The sequence below is a fragment of the Moschus berezovskii genome, chromosome 20, assembly GCF_049115385.1.
Source record: "Moschus berezovskii isolate FMDL1 chromosome 20, NW_MosBer_1.0, whole genome shotgun sequence".
Taxonomy (NCBI): Eukaryota; Metazoa; Chordata; class Mammalia; order Artiodactyla; family Moschidae; genus Moschus; species Moschus berezovskii.
In genome coordinates this window covers 23,909,377-23,935,841 of record NC_142479.1, presented here as the reverse complement: position 1 = coordinate 23,935,841, position 26,465 = coordinate 23,909,377, and the positions used below count along the sequence as shown (strand labels likewise).

Below are 26,465 nucleotides of genomic sequence, written 5' to 3'. Positions count from 1 at the left end.
GTATAGAGGTCCAATTTCTGTTCCAGCTCCACAAGATGCTCTCAGTCTGCTGTGGACCATGCATTCATTCCCTCATTTCCTCTTTTCGAGCTTTTATTACCTATTTCATTCATTTTCACACTAGTTTTCCTTTGCATCAGTCTTGAATGCCCATGTGCTATACTATATATCTGCAAACAGACTTTGCATTTTGTATTTTGTTTCTGCTTGTTCCTAGAATACTACAACACATGACTAATACTCAACAAATACTTCTTGAATGAATTCATTGCCAAAAAATGCACACTTAGACTATTATAGTAAGTCTTTATTCCTTTAAGTTCCTGGGCCTCTCAGCTCTTTTAGCTATTCCTTCAGTGAATAGTACAGAAATACAGCTGAAACTAGACTCTTAGCATTAATAGATTTACCATTCCCAAGCAACTTAAACTCATATGTAGTAAATTGCAGTTTTGCTGACATTCTAATTGATTCTTACATGCTAGTTAGTAATATTGCGGAGGTAACTCAGTTAGACAGTAGAGATTTTAGCTAACCCCTGGCAGCCACATCCCAGCACAGCACATCCTATGTTGTTGCTCAGTCGCTAAGCCGTATCCCCATGGACTGCAGCACGCCAGGCTTCCCTGTCCTTCACTGTCTCCTGAAGTTCGCTCAAACTCATGTGCATTGAGTTGGTGATGCCATCCAACCATCTCATCCTCTATCACCCTCTTCTCCTCCTGCCCTCAGTCTTTCCCAGCATCAGGGTCTTTTCAAATGAGTCAGTTCTTCGCATCAGGTGGCCAAAGTATTGGAGTTTCAGCTTCAACATCAGTCCTACCAATGAACACCCAGGACTGATCTCCTTTAGGATAGACAGGTTGGATCTCCTTGCAGTCCAAGGGACTCTCAAGAGTCTTCTCCAGAACCACACTTCATAAGCATCAATTCTTTGGCACTCAGCCTTTTTTATGGTCCACCTCTCACATCGGTACATGACTGCTGGAAAAACCATAGCTTTGACTGTATGGTCCTTTGTCAGCAAAGTGATGTCTCTGCTTTTTAATATGCTTTCTAGGTTTGTTATCCTATGCTTGTTGCCATATGTAAAATAATTTTCTTTAAGGATTTTAAGGGAGTGACTCAAATTTTTGTATCAGTTGATGTCTTTTAAGGAAGGCAATGATTCTATTCATGAATATGAAGATTCTTAAAACTCTTCATCTCCCTTTTTGTAACCTTTTATTTTGTATTTGAGTGTAACTAATATATAGTTGTGATAGTTTCAGGTGTACAGCAAAGAATCTCAGTCATACATATACATGTATCCATTCTCCGCCAAACTCCCCTCCCATCAACTTTGAGCACAGTTTCCTGTGCTGTACAGTAGGTTCTCATTAGTTATCTATTTTATACATAGTATATATGTCAGTCCCTGTCTCTCAACTCATCCCACTTCTCCTTCCCCACCTTGGTGTCCTTATACTTGTTCTCTTCATCTGTGTCTCTACTTCTGCTTTGCAAATAGCTTCCTATGTACCATTTTTCTATATTCCACATATACTTTTCAAATGCCAAAGGGTTCAGCATAATGTGTTTTGTATCTTCTCTCGTTCCATTTCATTTGTCCCTTTGTAAATGAATCTCCGTTTTTCAACCTCTTGTTTAAAAGCTGTTGAAAACCACACAAAGAGAAGAAGGGGTCCAGAGTGTAGAGAATACTGTGCTTTTAAGTCTTTTGAAGGAAACTGAGGGACTGCAGTTCACCCATTTGCCTTGTTTTAGAGTGAATGGTTCTTTAGTGGACTGGGCTATTCCAGTATTGCTGATTTAAGGTCTGTTGTAGCATGGGACAGTTTTGATGCTGGTAACATATGTGAATTAAATTCAATTGCATTGCAGGATCCAGCCGGTCCGCTCTGACCCAGTCAGCATGCCAGGGTCATCCCGTCCAGTGTCTGATCGAAGGGGAATTTCCACCGTGATTGATGCTGCCTCAGGTAGAAGACTACGTACAAAATGTTTAATGGTTTTCTCCCCATGCCTTTTTAACTTCTTTTCTTGCACAATGTAGATGCTGTATATTTCTTGCCATCTTTCTCTTCTCTTGGGGAAGGAGGGTGAGGAGGGATGGCTGCGTGTGAGGGAGCAGGTGTGTGGGCACATGAGTGTGGGGAGTTGCGTGTGTGTCTGTGTATTAAAACAGTACTGTGCTTACATTTGTTGCTAAACAACGCCATGCATTTAAATATTGTTACGGTTGGTGAATGATACCATGGAGTTGGCACTTGATTAAATGTAATGAACACAGTATTGAAGGCTACAGGGTTGATGACTGTTTTTGCCTTTGATCTCTCAAATGTGGAGAAGCAACCTTGACAGAGAACGTAAATACAATATATGGATTCAATTTACTCAACCTGTTGAGTATCAAAGTGCCTGATCTGTGGAAGCAGAGAGTCCAAATGCTATAGCTTAAATGGCTTTATTATTGAAAGCATGAAGTTTAGAAATTCATTAACTTAACTCCGTCTGTCACGGTTATTAACTTTCTATCCTTGGAACCAAGCCGTGAATATGTATCATTGGTACCTGGAAATAGGTCTTGGCCTCTATAGGTGATGGTTGCTAAATTAATATTGTAAAATTGTTTGCGGTCCCATCTGCCAAATAACAGAACTGTTTTCCATGATACATTTTCTCATTTCTAAAAGCAGTGATAACAAAAGTAAGGACAGTGATGCTTTCTATATGGTGCAGCTGTGGCGCATCTGAAACTAGCATACAGCAGGGTTTCATCAAAAAAAAGTCTCTTACAAGTAGAATTATTAAACACCCGGCATTAGTCAAACAGTTGAGTCAGAGAGGATTTTAATCTATAGCAATTTCAAAATCCCTGGAGACAGCTGATCTGATTGAGGCTTAAACTGTGAAAGAAAATGGAAACAAACACAAAACTGATTTGTGAAGGCCACTTTTAAAAGACCAAAGCTTCTGTTTCTGATTCTGTCTCTGGATGTTTCAAAGTTTGAAAGCTAACGGGTTTTGTACTTTTCTTGGCTTTCTGAGCTCTTTGTCAGTGGATTGCACTTTGTGTCTGATCGCATGGTCCACGTGGAGGGCCGTGCTTTCATTCTTAGTGTAAACTTGTATTTTAGAGGACTCATACTTGTTCCTCAGCTTTAACTTGGCAACCAGGGTTGTCCCCTGGAAACAAGCACAGCAATATCTAAGGTCCCTAGACCTGCACTGCAAGAGATACTGAGATAGGTGACTTAATAAATCTTTTTGATAAGTTTCGGTCTGAGAATGCTTAACAGATCCTGTTCATATGGAATTATCATTTACAGCTGTGAATCCTGGAAATGATATATTTTAACCTCAAGTGTTTTATTCAAGATTACAGTAGCAGGCTTTGTTGATTGGGGGTTTTGTTTTTTTATATTATTAAACTGCCATATTATTAATGTCTTAGAGTCAAGTAACTGGCCGTTGGTCAGATGAAATGCACGTCACTAAAGCAGTTACCATGTGTATTATTAAATGTGCCATATTCAATGCTGTAGTCTGGGGAAAGACTGTATGTATCATATAGCACTATCTCAACTTTAGCTCTTTATAAAGTTCTCTCATGCCACAGAGAGGAGCTTCAATGAACTATTGAATCCATAATTTTGTTTAACTCTGCTTCAAGGAGTTTCCTGTTGATGTTTGAGTAAGGACTAGATCTTATGTCTTTGATTTATCAACACTTAGGTTTCTATCAGTGAAACACACAGCAGTTTCTCAGATATTGTTCTCCCAACTCTGAGCCTCTGCTTGACTTGTCTTTTTAAGTAGAGAAGGACTTCTTGGTGACTAAATTCCATTATTTTTCTCAGTCTGTTTTCATTGCAGAAAATCATTAGCCCCTTTCAAAATGACAGCCAGAGCAATGAAATGTATGTGCTTTCTTTAGCTGAGCTAAAGAAACACCATATCGAGGAATTAAACTTCTATGAGTTATCCTCCACCTCTCCAATGGTCTGGATCTCTTTCACTGATCACATTTTTTAAGTGGGTGAATAATATTTTGTTGGCAAAACTTCATCTATTTCATCTAGTGGGACCACTATTGTAACAGTGTTACTTTTCTATTGATTTAACAAGATAAAGAATAAATGATTTGGGTTCTTTTTTAAAAATTTATTTTATTGAAGTACAGTTGATTTACAGTGTAGTGTTAATTTCTGCTGTACAGCAAAGTGATTCAGTTGTACATTATTTTCTTTTTCATATTCTTTCCCATTATGGTTTATCACAGGATATTGACTACAGTTCCCTGTGCTATGCAGTAGGCCTTTGTTGTTTATCCATTCTATATATAATAGTTTGCATCTGCTAATCTCAAACTCTGATTTGGGTTCTTTATGAAAAGAGGTTTATAGGGAAATTCTGTTTTAGATTCTTCTATCAAAAAGAGTCTAGTTGCTCCTGAACCAGGAAATACGTCTCTGATTATGACCCATGCCTTGGAGTCAGCTGCTTGTTATGAAGATGCTAATCTGGAGTTTTGATTGCCTTTGCTTAGAGAGGTATGACCAGTGTGGCGCCTCTTCTTATCAGGGTTCATTGCTTTGTGTCTTACCTTTAAACAGTTTATACAACTAAACATACTATCTTTATAATTGTTCCTGTCGCGGACTTTGTATTTATCCCTTTATTTTAGTGACAGCTCTTGCTCTGTCTAAACTAGTGGTGGTGTAATTATTTTTCATCAAATTACTTTTCAAAGGAGTAGAATTTAAAAATATAACTTGATATGGTCAGGTCTTCCGATGGCTGTGACCGTTTTCAAAGTGAAAAGATTATTTGCACCTTGGGTCTGCATGTTCTGCTTTCCGTGTCTGTGTCCTGCAGTGTGACTCTACTCAAACGAAAGTCACCAGGGCATTGTGCCACTCTTGCTGGCAGATTCTTACAAAGATTCTTGAGTAGGTAGTATGTTTGTGCTTCACTCCTTCACACAGAGATGTATTAGCCTAAACTACAAGCTTTTCACTTATTAACTTTGATGATTTAGGCATAGTGTAAATTCCATACCTTTAGGTACCTGTGAACCAGTTTCCTGCTATCTCTCTATATATGTATATTTTAGACTCAGCAGATCTATAATTGCTTTATATGTAGATGTTACTTCCCATGACATGTTTCCTCTGATCTTTGGAGACTGAAAAAAATACTACCCTTCCTCAGATTTCAGAGTTAATTGTCAGAGATTCCCTTCTTGACTAAGGAGAATGCCATTCTGGAAATGGACTTCATAGATTTACCTATACACACAGGCTACCCAGAAAAATGAGATCTGAAGGAACTGCTCCATTTTTCCTATCCAACTAATTAACATCAGCGTCTGAATCAGACAGCATTTGTAGACGACACATGGCATGGATTATTTACTTTTCCCCCTTTGTACTTTTCTTTTGGTTAGGTATCTAAGAATTTCTTCCTTTTGTTTGTCCTTTATAACACGTGTCCTTCTTTTGGTAAAGGTGTAGGGCTGAAAGGGCGGGGGGAAGGTAGAAATAGTGTCAATGTCCTGTTCAAACTTTGTTTCCCACATTGGTAGCTGAAGTTCTTGTTCCAGGATGTGCAGGCTGTACTTGTTGGATAACTTAATAACAACTCTAATTGCTTGTGAGTCATCCACACAAAGAGCCTAGAAAGATCTGGTTCATCCTAAGTTTGTTTGTCCTCGTTTGTAGTTTTACTATGGAAATTGGTGTTTACCAAGAAAGAACTCAAAGCAACTGAGATTTAAAGACAAACTTATGCCCCACTTGTATGAAGAGCAGACATCTTTGTCAAACTCTACTAAAGTAAACATTTTATAGAGAAAATGTTATTAGAAGTGGTGAGAGCAGCTTGGGTGTACATTCCTGAGCAGATGACAGAAGGGGAAGGGAAACTGTGACAGAGAAGTAAAACAAGTTCTTACTCTTTAGAGCAGGCTTTGATACATAAGGTATTGGTGCCACATCACACACTCCATTAAACAGGGACAAAGTTGCAGATCTGGTATTTGTTGTTGTTCTTGACTCAAGAGAAATGTTCTTTTTTTTTTTGTACAACTGGAGTCATTTAAATGATTTCTAAGGACTTAATTAACTCAGGCTTTCAGCACCCAATTCTTGCAGATATCTAAATAATTTGTTTGCTTGAAGAAAATCCAAACTGGTTTGATTTTATTGATTTTATAATGATCAATCGTGCCTACTTTGTGTATTTGGCATTTGGTGCATCAGACCTTAAAAAAAATATACCTATTAGAAAAGTATGATTGGTTAGACAACAAGGATATTATTCTAGCAGTCAAATCTCTGCTGGAGAGATATTCTTATAGAGGCATGCTTTTATCTTACAGAGATTTCTCTGATGCACTGACTATGTTCCTAAGGGCTATATTTCATGTATCTATAGTTGCCATTACAATCTGAGGCAGATAAACGTCATTATTGTATCTGAAAGCCATCAGGGGCACAAGAGATGCTGGCGGTTAGAGCAAAGGGATTTATAAGAAACACCATTCAATCTACCGTGGTGAGGTCACTTAGCTCCATGATTTTATAACCAGAACAGAGCGATAGGTGCCATGGTGTTATAGTCATGGTCTTGAACTCTTGCTGAAACCTTCAACAAGTCATGTTTCCTACCTAGCCATTCTTCTCTGCCTCTGTAAAAAGAATTTAAGGGACTTTCCTGGTGGTCCAGTGGTTAAGACTCCCTGTTTCCACTGCAGTGGGCACAGGTTCAATCCCAGATCAGGGAATAAGACCCCACATGCCATGCAGGATGGCCAAAAGAACAACAAAAAAAAAAGCAAAAAAGAATTTGTTTCCCTTTATAAAAAGTTGCTGTACCTTTTGGGGCAGGAATATGTTCAAATTATTTCCTAAAATAATTCCCAAATATAAAGGCTATAAAGTTCTTTTGAAATGTTGAGCTATTTCTTTGAATAGATGATATGGTTTTCATTTAATAGAGTTCCAGATAGTCTTTGTGATTATAAGGTGACGAAAACTCCAGGCATACTTGTACCTTGGGTATTCAAAGCCTTTGTGGAATCAGTAAGAGGATTAGGGATGAGGGTGAAATTAAAAGAAGGCTTAGTCCTGACCTGTGAACAGAGTCCCTTAGAGGGGGAAAAAGGAGGTCAGTAATTTTACTGTGACACTATTTATACTTTGAACAGTAAATATTCAAACTAAGATAATTAAGATTGACTTTTTCATTAGAAAAGAGGAAGTCTGTGCCTTATTTCAGCTGTCATCTAGTGAACACCTACTGCCTCTATAGAATCAAAAGTAAATTATAGAGATTAAGAACATAGGGAAAAGAGTTGATTTCCCGTCACAAAAGTGCTCAGTCACATCTCCTCCTGATTTAAATACTCCTCTCATTCTTCTTTCTAATATTTATAGGATGTTAGAAGATGAAATTCAAGTTAACAATGTGGAAAATTTTAGGTCAGCACAATTAAGGAAAAAATGATTGCCCCACTTGAAGATGAAGAAACTGTAAACAGAAGTAGAAGAAGCTGTTGGGAAAGTTTTTTTCTGATGACACATTGCTTCTTTGAATAAATCTTTGTGTCAGCTAAAACGTCGCCTTGGCTTTCTCTATTGCAAGCACCAAGTCCATGACATGACTTTAAGTCTTTTCTAAGCGTTTGGAGAAGGAATTGATGGAATTCTCCCTACTGTTGATATACCAGGGTACCACATATTTACATGAGGCTTTTGGGCCAAAAGACCCAACTTTTCTTTTTTGTGCCATTATTACTGCATCTTTAATACAAGGCTGGACTGTTTATGTAGTCTGTTGCCTGAGACTGTGGTGGCAGAGGGACAATATTGGGGGCAGTATTAGAATTTGTTTAAGTCTGAACCGGGAATTCCATTTGTCTTAGTGACATTAGTGTCAAACTGTTAGTGCCACACTATTTTAAATTGTGTCCAAGAGCCTGAGAGGCTTATGCTTATAGGTGCCATCTATAAACTTAGAAACAAACAAAGGAGCCTCTCTCCATTGACTGTGTAAGCCCAGTGAGCAATTAAAAAGCAGCCTGGGACCTCACCCGGGCAACTAGTCGGAACCAGAGCTTGTGGTATTCCCCTGAATATTGTTGAAAACTGTCAGAGAAAAACTAAAGCAAATAATCAAAGTGGAAATAATTGTTCCTGGGAACAGTTCTGTTTTTGAAGCTTGAGGCAGTGGAAGGAATAGTGACTAGTCACTTACAGATCTTTGGTTCTAGTCTCAGTTCTACCTGGAACTAGCTCTTTAAGAAATGGCTTCAAAACCCAAGGCTTGCTTCTATAAAATGAAGAAAAGAATTGAAGTAGATTATTTGCAAAGTTCCTTCTAGCGTGAAAAATTGATACGTCTATACTTTAGATCATCTTTGAAGAATTCTTTTTTTAAATTAGGGTATGGTTTACATATAGCAAAAATGCACATATATCTTAATCATACAGCTTGATTAGTTTTTATACCCAGATAATCACCACTTAGATCACAGTTAGAATATTTTCATCATTTCAGAAAGTTCCTTTATTCCTCCTCCAGTCAAGACTACCTTTGACCCAGACTATGACTTTTATCATCGTAAATTAGCTTTGTTTATATTGAACTTCAAGTAAATAGAATCATTCTGTACATTCTCTTACATCTGGCTTCTTTTACTTAATTTAATGATTTTGAGATTCATTCAGGTATTATATGTGTTTCTAGTTCATTTTTTTTACATTGCAGCGTAGTTTGAATATAACACAGTTTATGTATCCATTACTCTGTTGTTTTTAGCTTTTGGCATATTATTAATAAAGCTTCTATAAACTTTGCTGTATAAGTCTTTTTTTGACATAGTCATTCATATCTTCAGGGCATGTACATAGGATTGGAAGTGCTGGCTCAGAAGGTAGGCATGTGTTTAGCTTTACTAGGAACTGCCAAGGAAGTATTCCAAAATGAATATACCATTTTTTCATTTTTAACAGCAGTGTGTGAGCCATTCTAGTGAATGTAAACTGTGGTCTTAATTTGCTTTTCTCTGATGAATACTGATACTGTGCACCTTGCATATACTTCCTGGAGATTTGGATATCTTTTGCAATGTGTTTGTGAAGTCTTTCACCAGTGTCTGTTGAGTTTCAGGGGTTCTTTATTCTGGATAAGGCTTTTTGTTGGATATTTTGCCAGTATGTCGTTTCAATTCATTGCCTTTTCACTTTCTTATTGGTGTTTTTTGACGAGCAGAAATAAATTTTTTCCATTGTTTTTCCTTTTATGTGTTTCGGTGCTTTTTCTTAGTAAGTATGTGGTTTTGGCTTTTGCATTAGGTCTATGAATCTTTTCAAATTATTTTTTTTTATTAGATGAGGCAAGGATCAGGTTCAGTTTCTTCCAGATAAGTGTGTTCCAGCACTGTTCATCAAAAAGATCTTTTCCCAAATAATTTTGACAATGCTTTATTTATTTTTTTTTAATTTACCAGGGATATTTGTTTTTATTTTTTTTCCCTAGGGACTGATTGCCACCTCACAGCAGCAGTCTGTGTTTTTTTTATTTTTTCCTTTTTTTTTTTATTGGAGGCTAATTACTTTACAATATTATATTGGTTGGTTTTGCCATACATTGACATGAATCCGCCCCAGGTGTACATGTGTTCCCCTTCTTGAACACCCCTCCCACCTCCTTCCTCCCTTTATCCTCCCTCTGGGTCATCCCAGTGCACCAGCCCTGAGCATCCTGTATCATGCGTCAAACCTAGACTGGTGATTCGTTTCACATATGATAATATACGTGTTTCAATGCCATTCTCCCAAATCATCCCACCCTCACCTCTCCCACAGAGTCCAAAAGACTGTTCTATACATCTGTGTCTCTTTTGCTGTCTCGTATACAGGCTTAAGGTTACCATCTTTCTAAATTCCATATATATGTGTTAGTATACTGTATCGGTGTTTTTCTTTCTGGCTTAATTCACTCTGTATAATAGGCTCCAGTTTCATCCACTGCATTAGAACTGATTTAAATGTATTCTTTTTAATGGCTGAGTAATATTCCATTGTGTATATGTACCAAAGCTTTCTTATCCATTTGTCTGCAGATGGACATCTAGGTTGCTTCCATATCCTCGCTATTATAAACAGTGCTGCAATGAACATTGGAGTACATGTGTTTCTTTCAATTCTGGTTTCCTCTGTGTGTATGCCCAGGAGTGCGATTGCTGGATCATATGGCAGTTCTAGACAATGCTTTTTTAAAATATCATATTTTTCCTGGATTCTTTATTTTCTTCCATATATATATATATACACACCTGTCTTTTATGCCACTATCATACTATCTTAATAACTAGCTTTTTAGTAAGTTTTGAACTGTAGCAAATTAATGTCTCTACTTTTTTCCTTTACTCATTTCTTGGCTATTCTAAAATATAAAATATAGATTAATATATGTCTTTACATTTCCATGCACGTACATATGCAAATACATACCAGCAGATGGTGTGGTCCATGAACCTCTCTGAAAGTGTCCAATACACTTCCAAGGGGTCAGCGAGTGAAAACTATTTTTATAAATATGAATTCATTTTTTGTCTTTTTTATGCCATCTTGATGTTTAGTATAGATGGTGCTGAAGCAGTGGTATATAAACCTGATGGCATCTTAGCGTGGTAAAAAGCAGTGGCACCAAACTATGCTCATAGCAGATGCAACTTGCTTATAGTTAAAAAAAAAAAGATATCATTACTTAAGGCTTTATTTGATACAGTAAATATTACTAATTTTACTTAACTTTAGAAGCTAATAAATTTTATTAAATTTTCATGTTTATGTACTTTTTAATATTCTATATATCATAATTGAACTAATGCACACTAATTGTCTTGAGGGAATTGCGCTTGTGTGTTTGTTTTGCACTGAACTAGCAACTGTTTTCATGGAATGCCATTTTCCTTAAAAGAAAAACTGAAACCTCGTTCATTCAGACATTGGTATTTGGTAGAAATTTTCTTAAAAATGAACAAAGTAAGCCTGTCATTTAAAAAAAAAAAAAACTGACAAATATTTGCTACCAATGATAAAATTCTAGTCTTCAGTTGAAAATTAGAAATTTGGAAACCATGTATCCACCAGTCCGCATAACAGGTCCCATACTTAAACACATTTCTGATGAGATAGGTGGTGATATTACCTAGTATGATATTTTATATCATAAAATAAGTCAACATTTGAAAAATATGTAGTATTTTCCAAATGACTGGTCTTATGATAAAATTATGTATGGTAATGGATTCAAGTGCAAGATAGAACAAAGAATTTTAACATGAGAGATTGCAGAAGTTAATTGGTATGGTTTCAGATATCATTGTAACTAACGCGTTAAGTGTTCTATCAGCGAAGAATATCCCCAGAATCTGAAAAGACTCAGAATATGAATACACACAATCCTTTTCCAATTCCATTTATGACTTATATCAATAGATGGAGAAAAAGCATTTGACAAAATCCAACATTCATTCGTGATAGACTCGCATCAAAGTGGGTGTAATATAAGCATAATAAAGGCCAGTTTTGAGAAACGCTCCAGTTACATCTGTTTAATGGTAAAAAGTTGAAAGTCTTTCCTTTAAAATGAGGAACAAGACAAGGATCCCCACTCACTCTTACCACTTCTATTTAACATAATATTGGAAGTCCCAGCAACAGAAATCAGACAAGAAAAAGAATTAAAAAGCATCCAAATTGGAAGGGAAGAAATAAAACTGTCACTCTTTGCAGATTATGTATGGAAAACGCTCCATCAAAAAACTATAACTAATAAATGAATTCAGTGAAGTTACAGAATACAAGATTAATATACAGAAATATGTTGCTTATTCTATACACTAATAATGAACTATAGAGAAATTAATGAAACAGTTTAGAATTGGATTAAAAGTATTAAAATGCCTAGGAATAAATTTAACCAATGATATGACCATAGTGGTTAATATCCAAAATATATACATAGCTCTTACAACTTAATATAAAAACACAATTTAAAAATGGCAATAATTAGCCTCCAATTAAAATAAATTAATTTTTTAACAAAGAAAAAAAATGTGCAGAAGACCTGAATTGGCATTTTTCCAAAGAAGACATACAGATAGTCAACAACCACATGAAAAGAAGCTCAGCATTGCTATCAAAGTGTAAGTGGCTCAGTCGTCTCAAACTCTTTGCGATCCCATGGACTGTAGCCCATCAGCCTTCTCAGTCCATGGGATTCGCCAGGCAAGAATACTGGGGTAGGTTGCCATGCCCTTCTCCAGGGATTCCAGACCCAGAGATCGAATCCAGGTCTCCTCCATTGCAGGCAGGTTCTTTACTGTCTGAGCCACCAGAGATCAAAGGAGAAATTCAAATCAAAACCACAGTGAGATATCACCTCACATCTTTCAGAAAGGCTATCAATGAAAAATCTAGTCAACAAATAACAAATGTTGGTGATGATATAGAGAAAAGGGCACCCACGTAGACTGCTGGTGGGATTGTGATTTGGTGCAGCCACAACAAAAATGGTATGCCTTAGAAAACTGAGAATAGAACTGATCCAGCAGTTCTACTCCTGGGTGTATATCTGAAGGAATGAAAATACTGATTCAAAAAGATATATGAACCTCAGCGTTCATAGTAGCATTATTCACAGTAATCAAGATATAGAAGCAGCCTAATTGCCCATCAACAGATGAATGGATAAAGAAGATGTCGTATGTATATACAATGGAATGTGACTCAGCCATAATAAAGAATGAAATTCTGCCATTTGCAGAAATGTAGATGAACCTGGAGAGTATCGTGCTTAGTGAAATAAGACAGACAAACACTGTATACTGTCACTTATATGTGGAATCAAAAAACAAGGCAAATGAATGTATAAAACAAAACAAAATTAGACTCACAGAGATTAAAATAGTGGTTACCAGTAAAGAGAGGGAAAGGGAAATGGGCAAGATAGAGGTAGGTAGGGAGATTAAGAGGCACAAACTACTATGGATGAAATAAGCAGCAAGTATATAGCCATTATTTTGTAATAAATTTAAATAGAGTATAAAATATTGACTCACCATATTGTATACCTGAAACTAATATAATACCATAAATCATCTATACTTCGATAAAAAATTACGTAATGTACCTCAAAAAAAGAAAGGATGACTATCGTTATTTGTAATGTTTCCAAATTAAAATTTTAATGGATTAACATATAAATGTTTTCAATATTGATAGATATAATCACATACAAGATTCCTCTTTAAGCACACAAAACAGTCTTAATTTCCCCAAAACAACCATATTTTATGTAGTACATGTATATATCTACATACACACATACTACAGATTAAATATACATTCATCTCTGCAAAAATTTAGATGAGATTTTATTCATTTTTCATTGAATCTGTGGGTCAAATTTAGGAGATTTGACATCCTAACGGTATGGACTCTTTCAGTCCATGAATCTTTTATAGCTATTCATTTATTTTGTTTGGTCGCCAAGTCATATCCAACTCTTTTGCATCGTCATGGACTATAGCCCACCAGGCTCCTCTGTTCATGGGATTCCCCAGGCAAGAATACTGGAATGGTTTGCCATTTCCTTCTCCAGAGGATCTTCCCAACTCAGGGATCAAACTCGTGTCTCCTGCTTTGGCAGACGAATTCTTTACCACTGAGCCACCAGGGAAGCCTGGTGGTGGTCTTTAATTTCTTCTAATGTCTGTTAACTTTTAATGTAGAAGTCTTACACATATTTTGTAACATTTATTTCAGTCTTTTGATGCTTTAATGCTATAATGAATAGCAGGCTTTGTTTTTCAGGATTTTTCCATAGTATATAGAATACAATTTTTGGGGGGGGTATATTGAACTAGTATCCAGAATCCTTTATAAATTCATGTATTAATTTTAGTAGATCTGTTTGGATTTTTTGCTCAGCAGTCATGTCATCTACAAATAAAGATGGTTATATTTTTCCCCATCTTTACACCTCATTTCTTTTCCCCCTTATTTTATTTGCTTAGATCTCTAGTACGGTTGAGTAGAAGTGATGATATTGAAGGTCTTGTCTTCTTCTTAATCTTAAAGGGAAGTGTTTAACATTTCACTGTTACATATAATGTTAGATGTAGTTGTTTCTTTAAATGAAAACTTAACATCCCTCTATTGTGTCATTCCTGTATTGGAACACCTGAATCCTTATATTGTATTATTCCTACATTGGAATAACGAAAAATGGACAAAATCCATAAAAGAGCCCAGCTGACTTTCTAAAACTGAAAAATATAATTTATTAAATAAAATTATTGAATGGGCTTAGCAGCTGACTGTATGAAGAGGAAGAGACTTGTCAAAAACAAGTCAAAACTTACCTAAACTGAAGTGAAGAAAGAAGAAAATGAAATACAACAGAACTCAGTGTGAAAAATGTATGGTGTGGTATTTAACTGCCTAACATATGTTCAGTTGTTACAGATTGATGGAAAAAAAAGTGAGGATAGGGCAAAATAAATAAATGAAGGGCTGAATATTTTCTAAAATTAATTAAAGACATCAACTCCAATTTCAAGAAGGTTAGCTTGCCCCAAGTAGGATAAATACAAAGAAAACCATATCTTGTCATATCAGCACCCTAATCCTAAAGTCCAAAAATCACAAAGCAATTTTAATTTTCAGCCTACCATGTTTCTTTATTTCTTAGGTTCTTATTTGGGTAAGGGTTTAACGTTTTGACAAAGTTAGAATTATCTTTGAGTTTCTTTGACAGTGTGAGATACCTGTCTCCTAATGCTCTATGAGGAATCGCCAGGATGTTTACCACTAGATGGAAGTAATAAAATGGGGAACCAATATTTATTTATAAACAGCTATGTGCCCAACAACATGGTAGGTGATTTCACATGGTTTATCTCATTTAATCATATTTCATTAGGATCACAGATCCATTTCAGAAATATGCAAAGAGTGGGATTTAAGACACCTAGTTCCTGATACTTAGAAATACTTAGAGTGCATTATGGTGACACCTCAGATAAGTCCAAACCTCTTTTTACCCTGCCTGATCAAATATTCATTTCAAAACACTGTATGCTGAAATGAGCCACGTGGGAGTTGAAGAGAATCAACTATTCAGGTGGTGAAAATGTGTGAATGCAGCTGGCAGATGAAGTTCTAGTGTGATGAATTCCCAGCTTGTCCTTATTGCTTCAGGCAACGACTGACAGGCCTGACTGGTCATTGGCTTTCCATTTCTGGCATTGATAGGACTGAAAATACTTAGTGTCACAGATACTTAAAAGCTGTCCCTGTTAGAGTGGATACAAACAGTGCTGGAGGGTCCTTCTTGCATAGAGCTGTAATCAATATGGTCTAGAGTTCTTGACCTGAACCTATAATTATCTGGTTGTTGTAAAGGTGGCTTATTGTTATAGAAAATGCTTATATTCAGAACTTTGGGGCTAAGTTGTGAATGGAGCGAAGGAAAATAGAGGCTTTGTCCCTCTTTCTCTACTTCCTAGTATTCAAGAGGCTATCGTAATAACCACAGATCAGGGCATTCTTAAAGGATTAGAACATTGTATCTCTAGGATTTTGGGGTGCCGAAGTTTGAATTTTACCTCTGATGCGAAAGTCGTGACTTCAGTGTTTGCAGCTTGTGATTTTTCAAATACCAAAATAGAATTTCTTCTCACTGATTCAAATACTTGGATTAGAAGTGCAGCTTAAATCGTAACACATTTGAACTTGATCTTTTCCTGCAGCTAAGCGTATGCTGAAAAAAGAAATTGGGTAAGCGGATGTTACAGCATCCATGAACCATGGGTGTGAATCGAAGGTGGTGACACTGATAGCGGTTCTTAAGTTACTGTTTGTACCAGTGTGTGTAAGTATATTAACTTGCAATGTGAAAATAGTAATAGTGCAGTTATAAAAGGACTTAACAGTCAATGTGGATCCTGATTGCTGTCACCACTTGGCTTAAGATACCTCTGATGGGCATTAGTGGGGCTTCCTTGGTGGCTCAAGCAGTAAAGAATCTACCTGCAATGCTGGAGACCCAGGTTCAATCTCTGGGTCAGGAAGATCCCCTGGAGAAGGGAATGGCTTACCCATTCCAGTATCCTTGCCTGGAGAATTCCATTGACAAGAGGAGCCTGAAGGGCTACAGTCCATGAAGTCGCAGAGTCTGGGTAGGATGCCTTGAAAAAGAGGGGAAAAGTAATGCCATATAGTAGTGGGCTATTTGAAAACAAGGGCTGTCTTTGTATTTCCACATGCCGGGTATTGGTACCTGCCACAGAGCAGATAATCAATACGTGTTGCATTATTGATTTCTGATAAAACATAAGCCTTTAAATATATCACAAAGTATTTAAAACTTAATAGTGTTACATCTTTGTGTATATATTATCTCTTTAAATCCAGAGAAGAGAATCTTGACCTAGAATTCTTTCAGTTGCTTTTATGTTTATAATCACTATTCCGTTGTTTGAGCCCTGGGTAAACTGTGTGATCAGTTGGCATATTTTGTAGAGTGTTTCAAATGATCTTTCATGTCATTTTTTTCTTAAAAAAAACAGCATTATGTTTGTGTAGTACGTTTCCCGTCTTTGATAGCTTTTATATAACCAGATAATAAAATATAAGGGAATTATAACCTTCAACTCAGGTTTGCTTTAGTTTTGTTAGACTGGCATGGAAATTTGTGTTTGAAGGTTATCTTTATAAAACATTAGCTGGCCAATTCCTGCATCCTTAGATCTGTTGTCAAGCGTGTAAAACATCTACTAAAAGTAATGGACTCGACTTTTGTCTTCTGGTCATACTAGGCTAACTTCCACATACGTTGCTGTGGGGGTGTTTGGGACTGTGTTTTTAGCTAGGTCGTCTTGTACATGGGCCCAGGATATTCACATATAGGGATTTGACCTCAATTCCATTAAACCAGAAAGGTTTGTTTTGAGCTGCTGCCATTTTGGTAATGTCATTGCAGACCTGTGAGTTGTACTTGAGTTCTTGGCAGTCCTATGAGACATACCATCTTGAGTCTTCAACCTGTTTTAATGTGGTTTCTAAGAATATTGAAGAGACTCTAGTTATTCTGTGAATGCTCGGTATTGCAGTTGTGCAGAGTACCAAAAGTGGCACTTGAAACTTGAACTCTCCAGTTAGTCATCCGTTACCCTCTTCTTGAGCTCCAAAATCACTGCAGACAGTGACTGCAGCCATGAAATCAGAAGACGAGTGCTTCTTGGCAGGAAAGCGATGACAAGCCTAGACATTGTGTTGAAAAGCAGAGGCATTACTCTGCTGACAAAGGTCTATGTAGTCAAGGCTATGGTCTTCCCAGTGGTCACGTCTGGTTGTGAGAGTTGGACCACAAAGAAGGCAGAACACCAAAGAATTGATGCCTTCAAACTGTGGTGCTGGAGAAGACACCTGAGAGTCCCCTGGACAGCAAGGAGATCAAACGAGTCAGTCTTAATGGAGATTAACCCTGAATATTCACTGGAAGGACTAGTGCTGAAACTGAACCTTGAGTATTTTGGTCATCTGTTGCGAACAGACAACTCATTGGAAAAGTCCCTGATGCTGGGAAAGATCGAAGGCAAAAGGAGAAGAAGGCATCAGAGGATGAAATGGCTGGACGGCATCACCGAGGCAATGAACATGAACTTGGGCAAACTCCAGGAGATGGTGAGGGACAGTGAGGCCTGTTGTGCTGCAGTCCATGGGGTCGCATAGAGTCAGACTTGACTGGGCAACTGAACAACAACATACAGTGTTCAAATAAAGAATGTATGTTTGGGAAAAGACTCCTTCACCCTTCAGCTTCTTACTACTAAAGAGGACACTTAGTGTATCCGTGATAACCCCGTTATCCTATCAGGCTGACTTTTCTTATGTCAGAGATTTTTAGCCACGAATGAATACCTCTAAATAAGAGTTTTTAATCTCCATGGTAGGGTCCTAACTCCTGAATCAGAGGGCCTATGCCAGAGAGACCTTGGAAAAATGTTGGTATGGTGCCTGAAACTTTTCATTTGCCTTGAAACATGTTCTTAATTATACTTTTTATTCCAGTCCACCTCACTGATTAAATTAATTACTTTCTCCTCTGTTCTTAAACTTTTACTGTTGTGTTTATCACCTCATATTAAAGTTAGTTGGGAACCATTTCCCTTTCAAAACCGTGAGCTCATCTTTGAACTCCCCACAGCACCCTGAATGGTTCTGACACATAATAGGCACTCAATAAAGGTTAATGAATTCAACGTTTCAGCATGGAATATTGAAACCAAATTTTTGAAGTTGAGTCGACATAGTAGTTTCCTCCTAGGAGGGGCACTAAGTGCCTGGGGAACAGAAGTGAAAAGACGACTTTCTTTTCATTTTAGTCTTTTAGTCTACTGCTGCTGCTGCTGCTAAGTCACTTCAGTCGTGTCCGACTCTGTGTGACCCCATAGACAGAAGCCCACCAGGCTCCCCCCGTCCCTGGGATTCTCCAGGCAAGAACACTGGAGTGGGTTGCCATTTCCTTCTCCAATGTGTGAAAGTGAAGTCGCTCAGTCGTGTCCGACCCCTAGCGATCCCACGGACTGCAGCCTACCAGGTTCCTCCATCCATGGGATTTTCTAGGCAATAGTACTGGAGTGGCTTGCCATTGCCTTCTCCGACTTGTGTGTTATTCTTGTGAAACATAAATGAAGCTCTTAACAGCTATCATATTTTTCAGAACTTGACAGGTTACCATCACAAGATATTATCGTTTATTTACTTATACAAATAAACTGAGGTTCAATGATGGTTAATAACTTGTATTTTGTTACCTTGTTAGTGATAGAACAAAGATACGACCTGTGAAACCTTCAGTTTCTCCAGGATATTGAACACCATCTTGACCACAGTAGCCTACCCCTTTTTTTGAAGTATAGTTGATTAAAAAAAAATTTTTTTTACTCTATTTATTTATGTAAGTTTTGACTGTGCAGGGTCTTCCTTGCTGCGTACAGGCTTCCTCTAGTTGCTGTGAGCAGGGTCTCCTCTTTAGTTTGGTGAACAGGGTTCTCCTTGCGGTGGCTCCTCTTGTTACAGAGCAGCTCTAGGGCACGCGGGCTTCAGGAGTTGTGGTACGTGGGCTCATTCATTAAGGCTAGTGGGCTCTAGAGCACAGGCTCAGTAGTTGTGGCACCCGGGCTTAGTTGCCCCACAGCATGTGGGATCTCAGTTCCCCAACCAGGGATAGAACCCATGTACCCTGCATTACAAGGTGGTTGCTTAGCCATTGGAGGACCATGAAGGGAGCCCCAGTACAATAGCCTACCTTAATTTTGTTCATACAGTCAGCAAAAGGTATATATCTGACCTAGGAACCATCTTTCCTTATTCTTATACTGTGTACGTCACAGAAGCCCCAGAATACAGCATCTTCACTCTTTGAGTGGCTCATCTATTTTAAGAGGCCATCGGTACAACCTCTTTGATAAGGTTTTGTTGGTTGAAAACAATTGTGCTCATGGTTCACTTAGATAGCCCTGTAGCTCACAGAAAGACTCTTACCCTTTAAGCAGTAACCATTTATTTTCAGCTAGGAAAGCCACTATCAATCAGGTAATGTTTTCTCAAGCTGAAAAAGACTTTCACTAAGGCATGGTGATTGCCCACAGTCACATTTCTTTACCCATCTACTTGTGGGAAAATGCAAACTAAAGGAACACTGGTGTTTGTAACTCCCAGTCTGTTCTACATTTGCGGGTGAGGGAGAAAGAGGCAAAGAGACTGTATTTCTCCTGGAAATATTGTTAATTACTTTTTTACAATATAGATTAAAGCATAAAAGAAGCCCCCAAAGCTCTGATTCTAAATGGACCTGACACCTTGATCTTCTATCTTGGTATAACGTGAGTGGAGATTCCCAATGGACCTTGATACACTACAATATTTATTACTATAAAGATCTAAGAGTTCTTAGTCACTTTGAAACTTGTAAGAGCTGTTCAAATCCTATACACTGGACTTGTGTTTTCACATGGTTAAGTTTTTCTGATTTGTTTGGTATAGTGTACTCAGAAGTACCTCCCCCACCCAGTTCTGAATAATAAAATTAGGCTTTTCAATAAACTAAAAAAGTAGTGCTCAGATATGACAGTATATCTGGGAGAAAAATGTTTTTGCTTTGCTTTTCTTATGCATTAATATTTAGGGACTACAGAGTCTTCAGCTGACCCATTTTATGCCTTTGTACTTTTATGTGTACTAAAATTTGCCTATTTAATTGATCCGATCAGAATACTGATAAATTGAAAGGTACTGAGATGATACTTCTATCAGTTTCTGCTGCTGATGGTGAAATTTTCAGTGTATGTGCTCTAAAACTATGGTGTCAGGAATCAACAATGGTTTATTATGATTTAATTTTAATAATACTTTTTTGTGTGGGCTGGGGGGAGGCCATGCCACATGGCATGTGATATCTTCCCGAACCAGGGATCAAACACTAGGGCCCTCCACACTAGGCGCATGGAGTCTTAGCCACTGGAGCACCAGGGAAGTCCCAATAATAGGGTTTTAAAAATTTAAAAATTACTAAGGAAAATTCTGTGGTAATATTTACATTCACAAAAATAGTAATATGCAAATTAAAAGATGTACTTAGCTGAGACAAAATTACTTTGAGGTTGTGATCATCAAAATTAGTGTAAATTAATATAATTTTGAATTCTGTGTCCTTACTTACGAAGGAAACCTTAACTGCTCTATATGAGGAAAGTTAGAGAAGTAAAGGGAAATAAATAGGATCCTTAGCATCTCTGCTTAAATATTGAGTTATATGTAGCCCGTTTAGTTTCTGTGCTGCATATTAAGTTCCAGACATAATGAATAATAGTGGTTTTTGGTAACATTTGATTGCTTAACATACTGTGCTAAGCATTTCACCTGCATTATCTTCTTTATTCTTCATAGAGATCTGTTGAGGTATATATATTGTTATAATTTACCTTTTTTAGAGTAAGGGGGTACAGCCCAGAGAAATTATGGGTACTATACTACTTCCCATTTTGACAGTGCCATCTGGATTTCTTTATTGTGAACATGTTTTGTGTTTTTTTTTTTTTTAGTTTATTTATTTTAATCGGAGGCTACTTTACAATATTGTATTGGTTTTGTCATACATTGACATGAATCTGCCCCTCTTTATTGTGAACATGGTTTGCATAGATCTTTATTAAAATATATTTTTGATAAATGCATTTTGGGGATAGACAGTTGTGTAGCAGAAGTGCCTGAACTTAGTGATCAAATGTGAGTTTGATGTCATCTCTGTGACCAGCAAGGTGTATTACCTTCAGAATTTGTCCTTCTGAAGGCCCTTTGTCCTTCAGAATTGTATGAAAATACCTGTCTCCTGTGGTATGAGAGTCAATAGATGTAACATCTGGATGTCTTCTGACCATGGTTTGAAAACATAACAAGGATTCATGAAATATTAGTTCTCTCCTTGTTGCATGCTTAGTCACTCAGTTGTGTCTGACTCTTTGTGACCCCAGGGACTTAGCCCACCAGGCTCCTCTGTCCATGGGATTCTCCAGGCAAGAATACCGGAGTGGGTTGCTGTGCCCTCCTCCAGAGGATCGTCACAACCCAGCAATTGAACCTGAATCTCTTGTCTCTTGTATTGGTAGGTGGGTTCTTTACCACTAGCGCCACCTGGGAAACCCCTAGTTCTCCCTTTGTTTCTTTATTTCAATAATAGGAGGAGGAAGAGAGATTTTTACTATATCCCAGTGATTTTGTTTAGTATTTGTATTTGTTTTCTTTAGTATTGGATTGGCCAAAAATGTTCGCTTGGGTTTTTCAGAAATATAGTTATGTCTGTTAGTCATGCTTCCCATGGAGAATGATTATGCTGTTGTCCTTATTTTATACCCAAGGAAGAAGAGAAGTGGTAGAGCCCAGCTTGGAGGCCAGGTAGTCTAATTACAAGGCTTGTATTTTTTTTTTAATTGAAGTATAGTTGATTTACAAAGGAGCTTGTTTCTTAGCTAATATATAATTTTCTCAAAGGATATCTATACAATGTATTAGATTAGATTCTGGTATCTTAGGTCTTAACCATGGAAATTATTCGCCCACTCCGTCCTTCTCCCTTATCCAGTTCTCCCGTGTTTAGATGGTGACAGTATGACAGTTCGTTTCCTGATCTTCAGTTGATTCCTACAGTGAGTTTGTTCAATTAGATGTTCAAAGACTCTTCTGATTCTAAAATCTGTGATCCTGTACTGTATGGATACACGTGCGTTATGCTGAGGCAGCTCTGACAATCCTTTAAAGGAAAGGTGCTCATCACTGTGGCCTAATAGGGAAGACGGTGACTTAAGTACTGAAGTGAAATTAACCATTTCATGGGGGTTTTGTTAGGAATGACAGAACACAAATTAACTGCTCAAGGCTCTTCATCTCCTTAACAAAGAAGAACCTCAAAATAGTTCTGCTCAATTGGATTTGACTTGAGTCGTATTTGTTTTTGTGTGTACATACATTTTGCTCAGCCTGCGAAAGATGAAGAAACAGAGCCATTTTGTCTGCCTGAGGAGCAGTCATTCTCCTAATTGTGTTAGACTGGCTGTTTACGTTTGTTTTGGACTCTGTCTTGGTATGTCATTGTCTCCCTTTCCCTCTTTTTTCCCCTTCTGTCTCTGTTTCAGTTTATCTTCTTGTTTTGATAATTCTTTTTTGTTTTCCTATAAGTGAAAATCTCTCCCAGGGATGCTGAATAGGTCATTCTTTTTATAACACTCCTTATATGCACAGAAGAATTTAGCTTGGCTGTAAAACTTGTTCTTGGCATAAATTTGGCAGATAGTTTTTAGCCTGGGTGAGACTTTTCATTGGGATCATGAAAGTGTTGGGGCGTCACTGCCTTCCACTCTTCCTTCTTCAAGTATGACATTAGTGGTTTTAGCTCTTGTTGACCCTTCTTTTAACCAAAGCTTTATAGCCTATTAGAGCACAGTGTGGATTTTTTTATGATATGTTGGAAGAAAAGAAAAAAAAAAAAAACCCTCTAAAGTTACAAATGGTTTCATTTACCAAAATGACTATTACTCTTGGAAAGTTTTGCCTTTTCTTTAAAATTTCCAGGAGTTGGGTGGGCTTGCTGTCCTCTGTCCCACTCCACCTCCCCACCCACACATTCATGTTGGCCAAGATGCTGAGAGCTTGAAGCATAATTCCAGGCTTCTAGGAGGTAAATCATTTACCAGGGACTAAGCAAGACACACTTTCCTGCTTTTATTTTAATCTCATATTTCATCATTTATTGGATCAAATAACAGTCTCATTTTCTTAGGATCCATGTCAGCACCTTGAACTCCAAATTATGTATTACATGTCACCTTGTGAGGGATTCTGTGCATTGTCCATCTGTAGTCCTGCTTCATTAAAGGACTTTATTTAAGCATCTTCATTTTTTTTCCAGGTTATCTGAGGGCTTCAATGTAATGAAAAATGTCTGCCCTCTTCATAAAAATAATACAAGAAACCACTGAAGAAACCTAAGGACTTCCTGTCCAAAGCAAGCAGTATCCTTCAGTAGGTTATCTTGTACATAAATTTATATGTAAATGTAGTCATAGCTAAGAAGAGGAAAAGCTGTGAATCTTTTATCATCACAGGTTAAATAACACAAACTTCAGGTAACCTCCTTGGGTTTCCTCCATGCTTTGGCTCAGCTCTGGTTTATATTGGAGCCATATCTGCACCTCCACTCTTTCAACCCTCTCTTTTTATGAGACTAAAAAGTAAATTGGGTGCTATTTAAATATTTCCTACTTATGTTTATTGAAAACTACCCTGCCGCAGGGCATAGCACTTTGAAAAATTGCCTTGCACCAGCCCAGTTTTCCAAACCCACGTGGTTTACCCAAAAACCTGGACTTTGCTTTCCTCAGACCTTTAATTTCTTTAAACCAAATGATCACACAAAAACTTAGGAGGAGCCTAGTTTCATTTGTGAGGTTTTCAATAAAAGTTAAGTGGAGTGTGGCTAGAAAACCAGACCCTGAAAAGCCATGACTCTGCTGACACTAGAGGAAAAACCTACAGAATTCTTATACTTCCTGCTTTCAGAGTTGGGGAGAAGAGAAAAAACAAGAAAGATGGAAAAGCTTTAGTACTGGTCCACTTTGGGGAAAAAGGGGAATGAGGGAAGTTTGGTTGAGTTCATCTGTTTCTTATCTGGTATTTTATTTAAAGTTTGTCCTATTTCTAGAAATTTTTGAAAATTAAGGAGGGTATGAAAAATAAAATTTAAAAACTAATTTTATTACATAGATATAATTATTCTTAACATTTTGGCATATAACTTCCTAGTTCTTGACCTTTTAAAATTTATATTTTAATATTGACCTGATATTAAACAATATTTTGTAGCTTACCTCATCATCATCATCAGATTTCCTTCAAGTTGTTCAATATTTTCCAAAATGTAGATATTTTAATGGTTGTATTCTCTGAATCATATTTTTGTCTAGTCTTCTATCTTTAAAGTTTTCAGTTTCTAATTTTTTCCAATTTTTTTACCACAGTAATTAAGAATAAAATTCCCATATATAGATCTTTGGTTTATATGTTTCTAAACATTTAAAGAAGAAATAATATCAATACTTCTCAACTATTCCAAAGAACAGAAGAGGAGGAAACACCTCTAAACTCATTTCATGATGTCAATATTATCCTGATACCAAAACCAGTCAAGGACACAACAGGAAAAGAAAATCAGGCCAGTATCCCTAATGAACAAGAGGTAAAGATCCTTAACAGAATTTAACAAACCAAATTCAATAATTTGGAATTTAGAAAGATGGAAATATAACCCTGTATATGAGACAGCAAAAGAGACACAGTTGTATCGAACAGTTTTTGAGACTTTGTGGGAGAGGGTGAGGGTGGGATGATTTGAGAGAATGACACTGAAACATGTATGTTGTCATATGTGAAACGAATCAGCAGTTCAGGGTCAATGCATGTTACAGGATACTTGGGGCTGGTGTTCGGGGATGACCCAGAGGGAGGATAAAGGGAGGAGGGAGGTGAGAGGGGGGTTCAGGAGGGGAAACTCATGTTCACCTGGGGCGAATTCATGTCAGTGTATGGCAAAACCAACCAATATAATATTGTAAAAAAAAAAAAAAAAAGTTAAGAATCAAAAAAAATAAATAAATAAAGTTTGCCCTCAAGGGAGCTTTTCTTTGGTAATAGAACCATTTTGTGTCTTGATTGTAGTTGTGGTAATACAGATTTATACATGCAATAAACTTACAGGACGAAGAAAAAAATAATAATAATACATTGAAAGGAGCCCCCTCCACGATTAACTGGAATTTATTCGAGGGATGCTAGGATGAGTTAGCATCTATAGATCAATCAATATGCTATGCCACATTAACAAAATTAAGGGTAAAAATCATAGGATCATCTCAATAGATGTATAAAAAGCATTTGACAGAATTTCATAAATTTTCACTAAATTTCATTTATAATAAAAAACTCTTATTAAAAGAGGTATACAGAAAACATACCTCAACATAATAACTTGTCTATGCATGATAAGTCCATATATGACAACTCAGCTTGTCCATGTATGACAGGTCCACAGCTAACATCATACTTAGCTGTGGAAAGCTGAAAGATTTTCCTCCAAGGGCAGGAAGAAGACGAAGTTGCACACTCTTGCCATTTTTGTTCAGCATAGTGTTGGAAGTCCTAGCCAGAGCAACTAGACAAGACTGCATCAAACTGAAAAACTTTCGTATGGCAACAGAAACGAAAGAAAAATAAAAAAGTAGCAGGTATCCTGCAGAGTGAGAGAAAATATTTGCAAATCATGTATCTGATAAGAGGTAATATCCAAAATACATGAAGAACTCATACAACTCAATAGAGGAAAAAAGTCGTTAAAAAAATGGGCAGAGGATCTGAAGAGACATCACATAGAATACATACAGTTGGCTAATAGGTACATGAAAATGTGCTCAACACACTAATTATGAGGGAAATACAAACTAAAAGCACAACGAGATACCATCTCATGCCTGTTAGAATGGCGATTGTGAAAAAGACAAGAGATAACAAGTGTTGGCAGGAGTGTGGAAAAAAGGGAACCCTTGTGTCCTGTAAACTGGGACACCAGAGTGTAAACTGGTGTAGCTACCATGGAAAACAGTGTGACAGTTCCTCAAAAAATTAAAAGTAGAGCAATCATATGATCTAGCAATATATACTTTTAGACACAGTCACAAAGATATCTATGTTTCCACATTCACTGCAGAACTGTTTATAATAGCCAAGACATGGAAACAATCTAAGGGTTCATTGATGGATAAATGGATGAAG

At 37.1% G+C, this 26,465-nt stretch overlaps 1 protein-coding gene across 9 annotated transcripts in view; it reads left to right on the top strand.

The window, feature by feature from the left end:
* BCAS3 (BCAS3 microtubule associated cell migration factor) overlaps positions 1–26,465 on the top strand; it is a 600,416-nt gene that overhangs the window by 316,733 nt on the left and 257,218 nt on the right. For all 9 annotated transcript variants that reach the window (XM_055400120.2, XM_088828643.1, XM_088828641.1 and 6 more), the window contains one exon: positions 1,885–1,982. In XM_055400120.2, the coding sequence (XP_055256095.2) occupies positions 1,885–1,982 (98 nt within the window). The remainder of the gene's footprint in view (positions 1–1,884; positions 1,983–26,465) is intronic.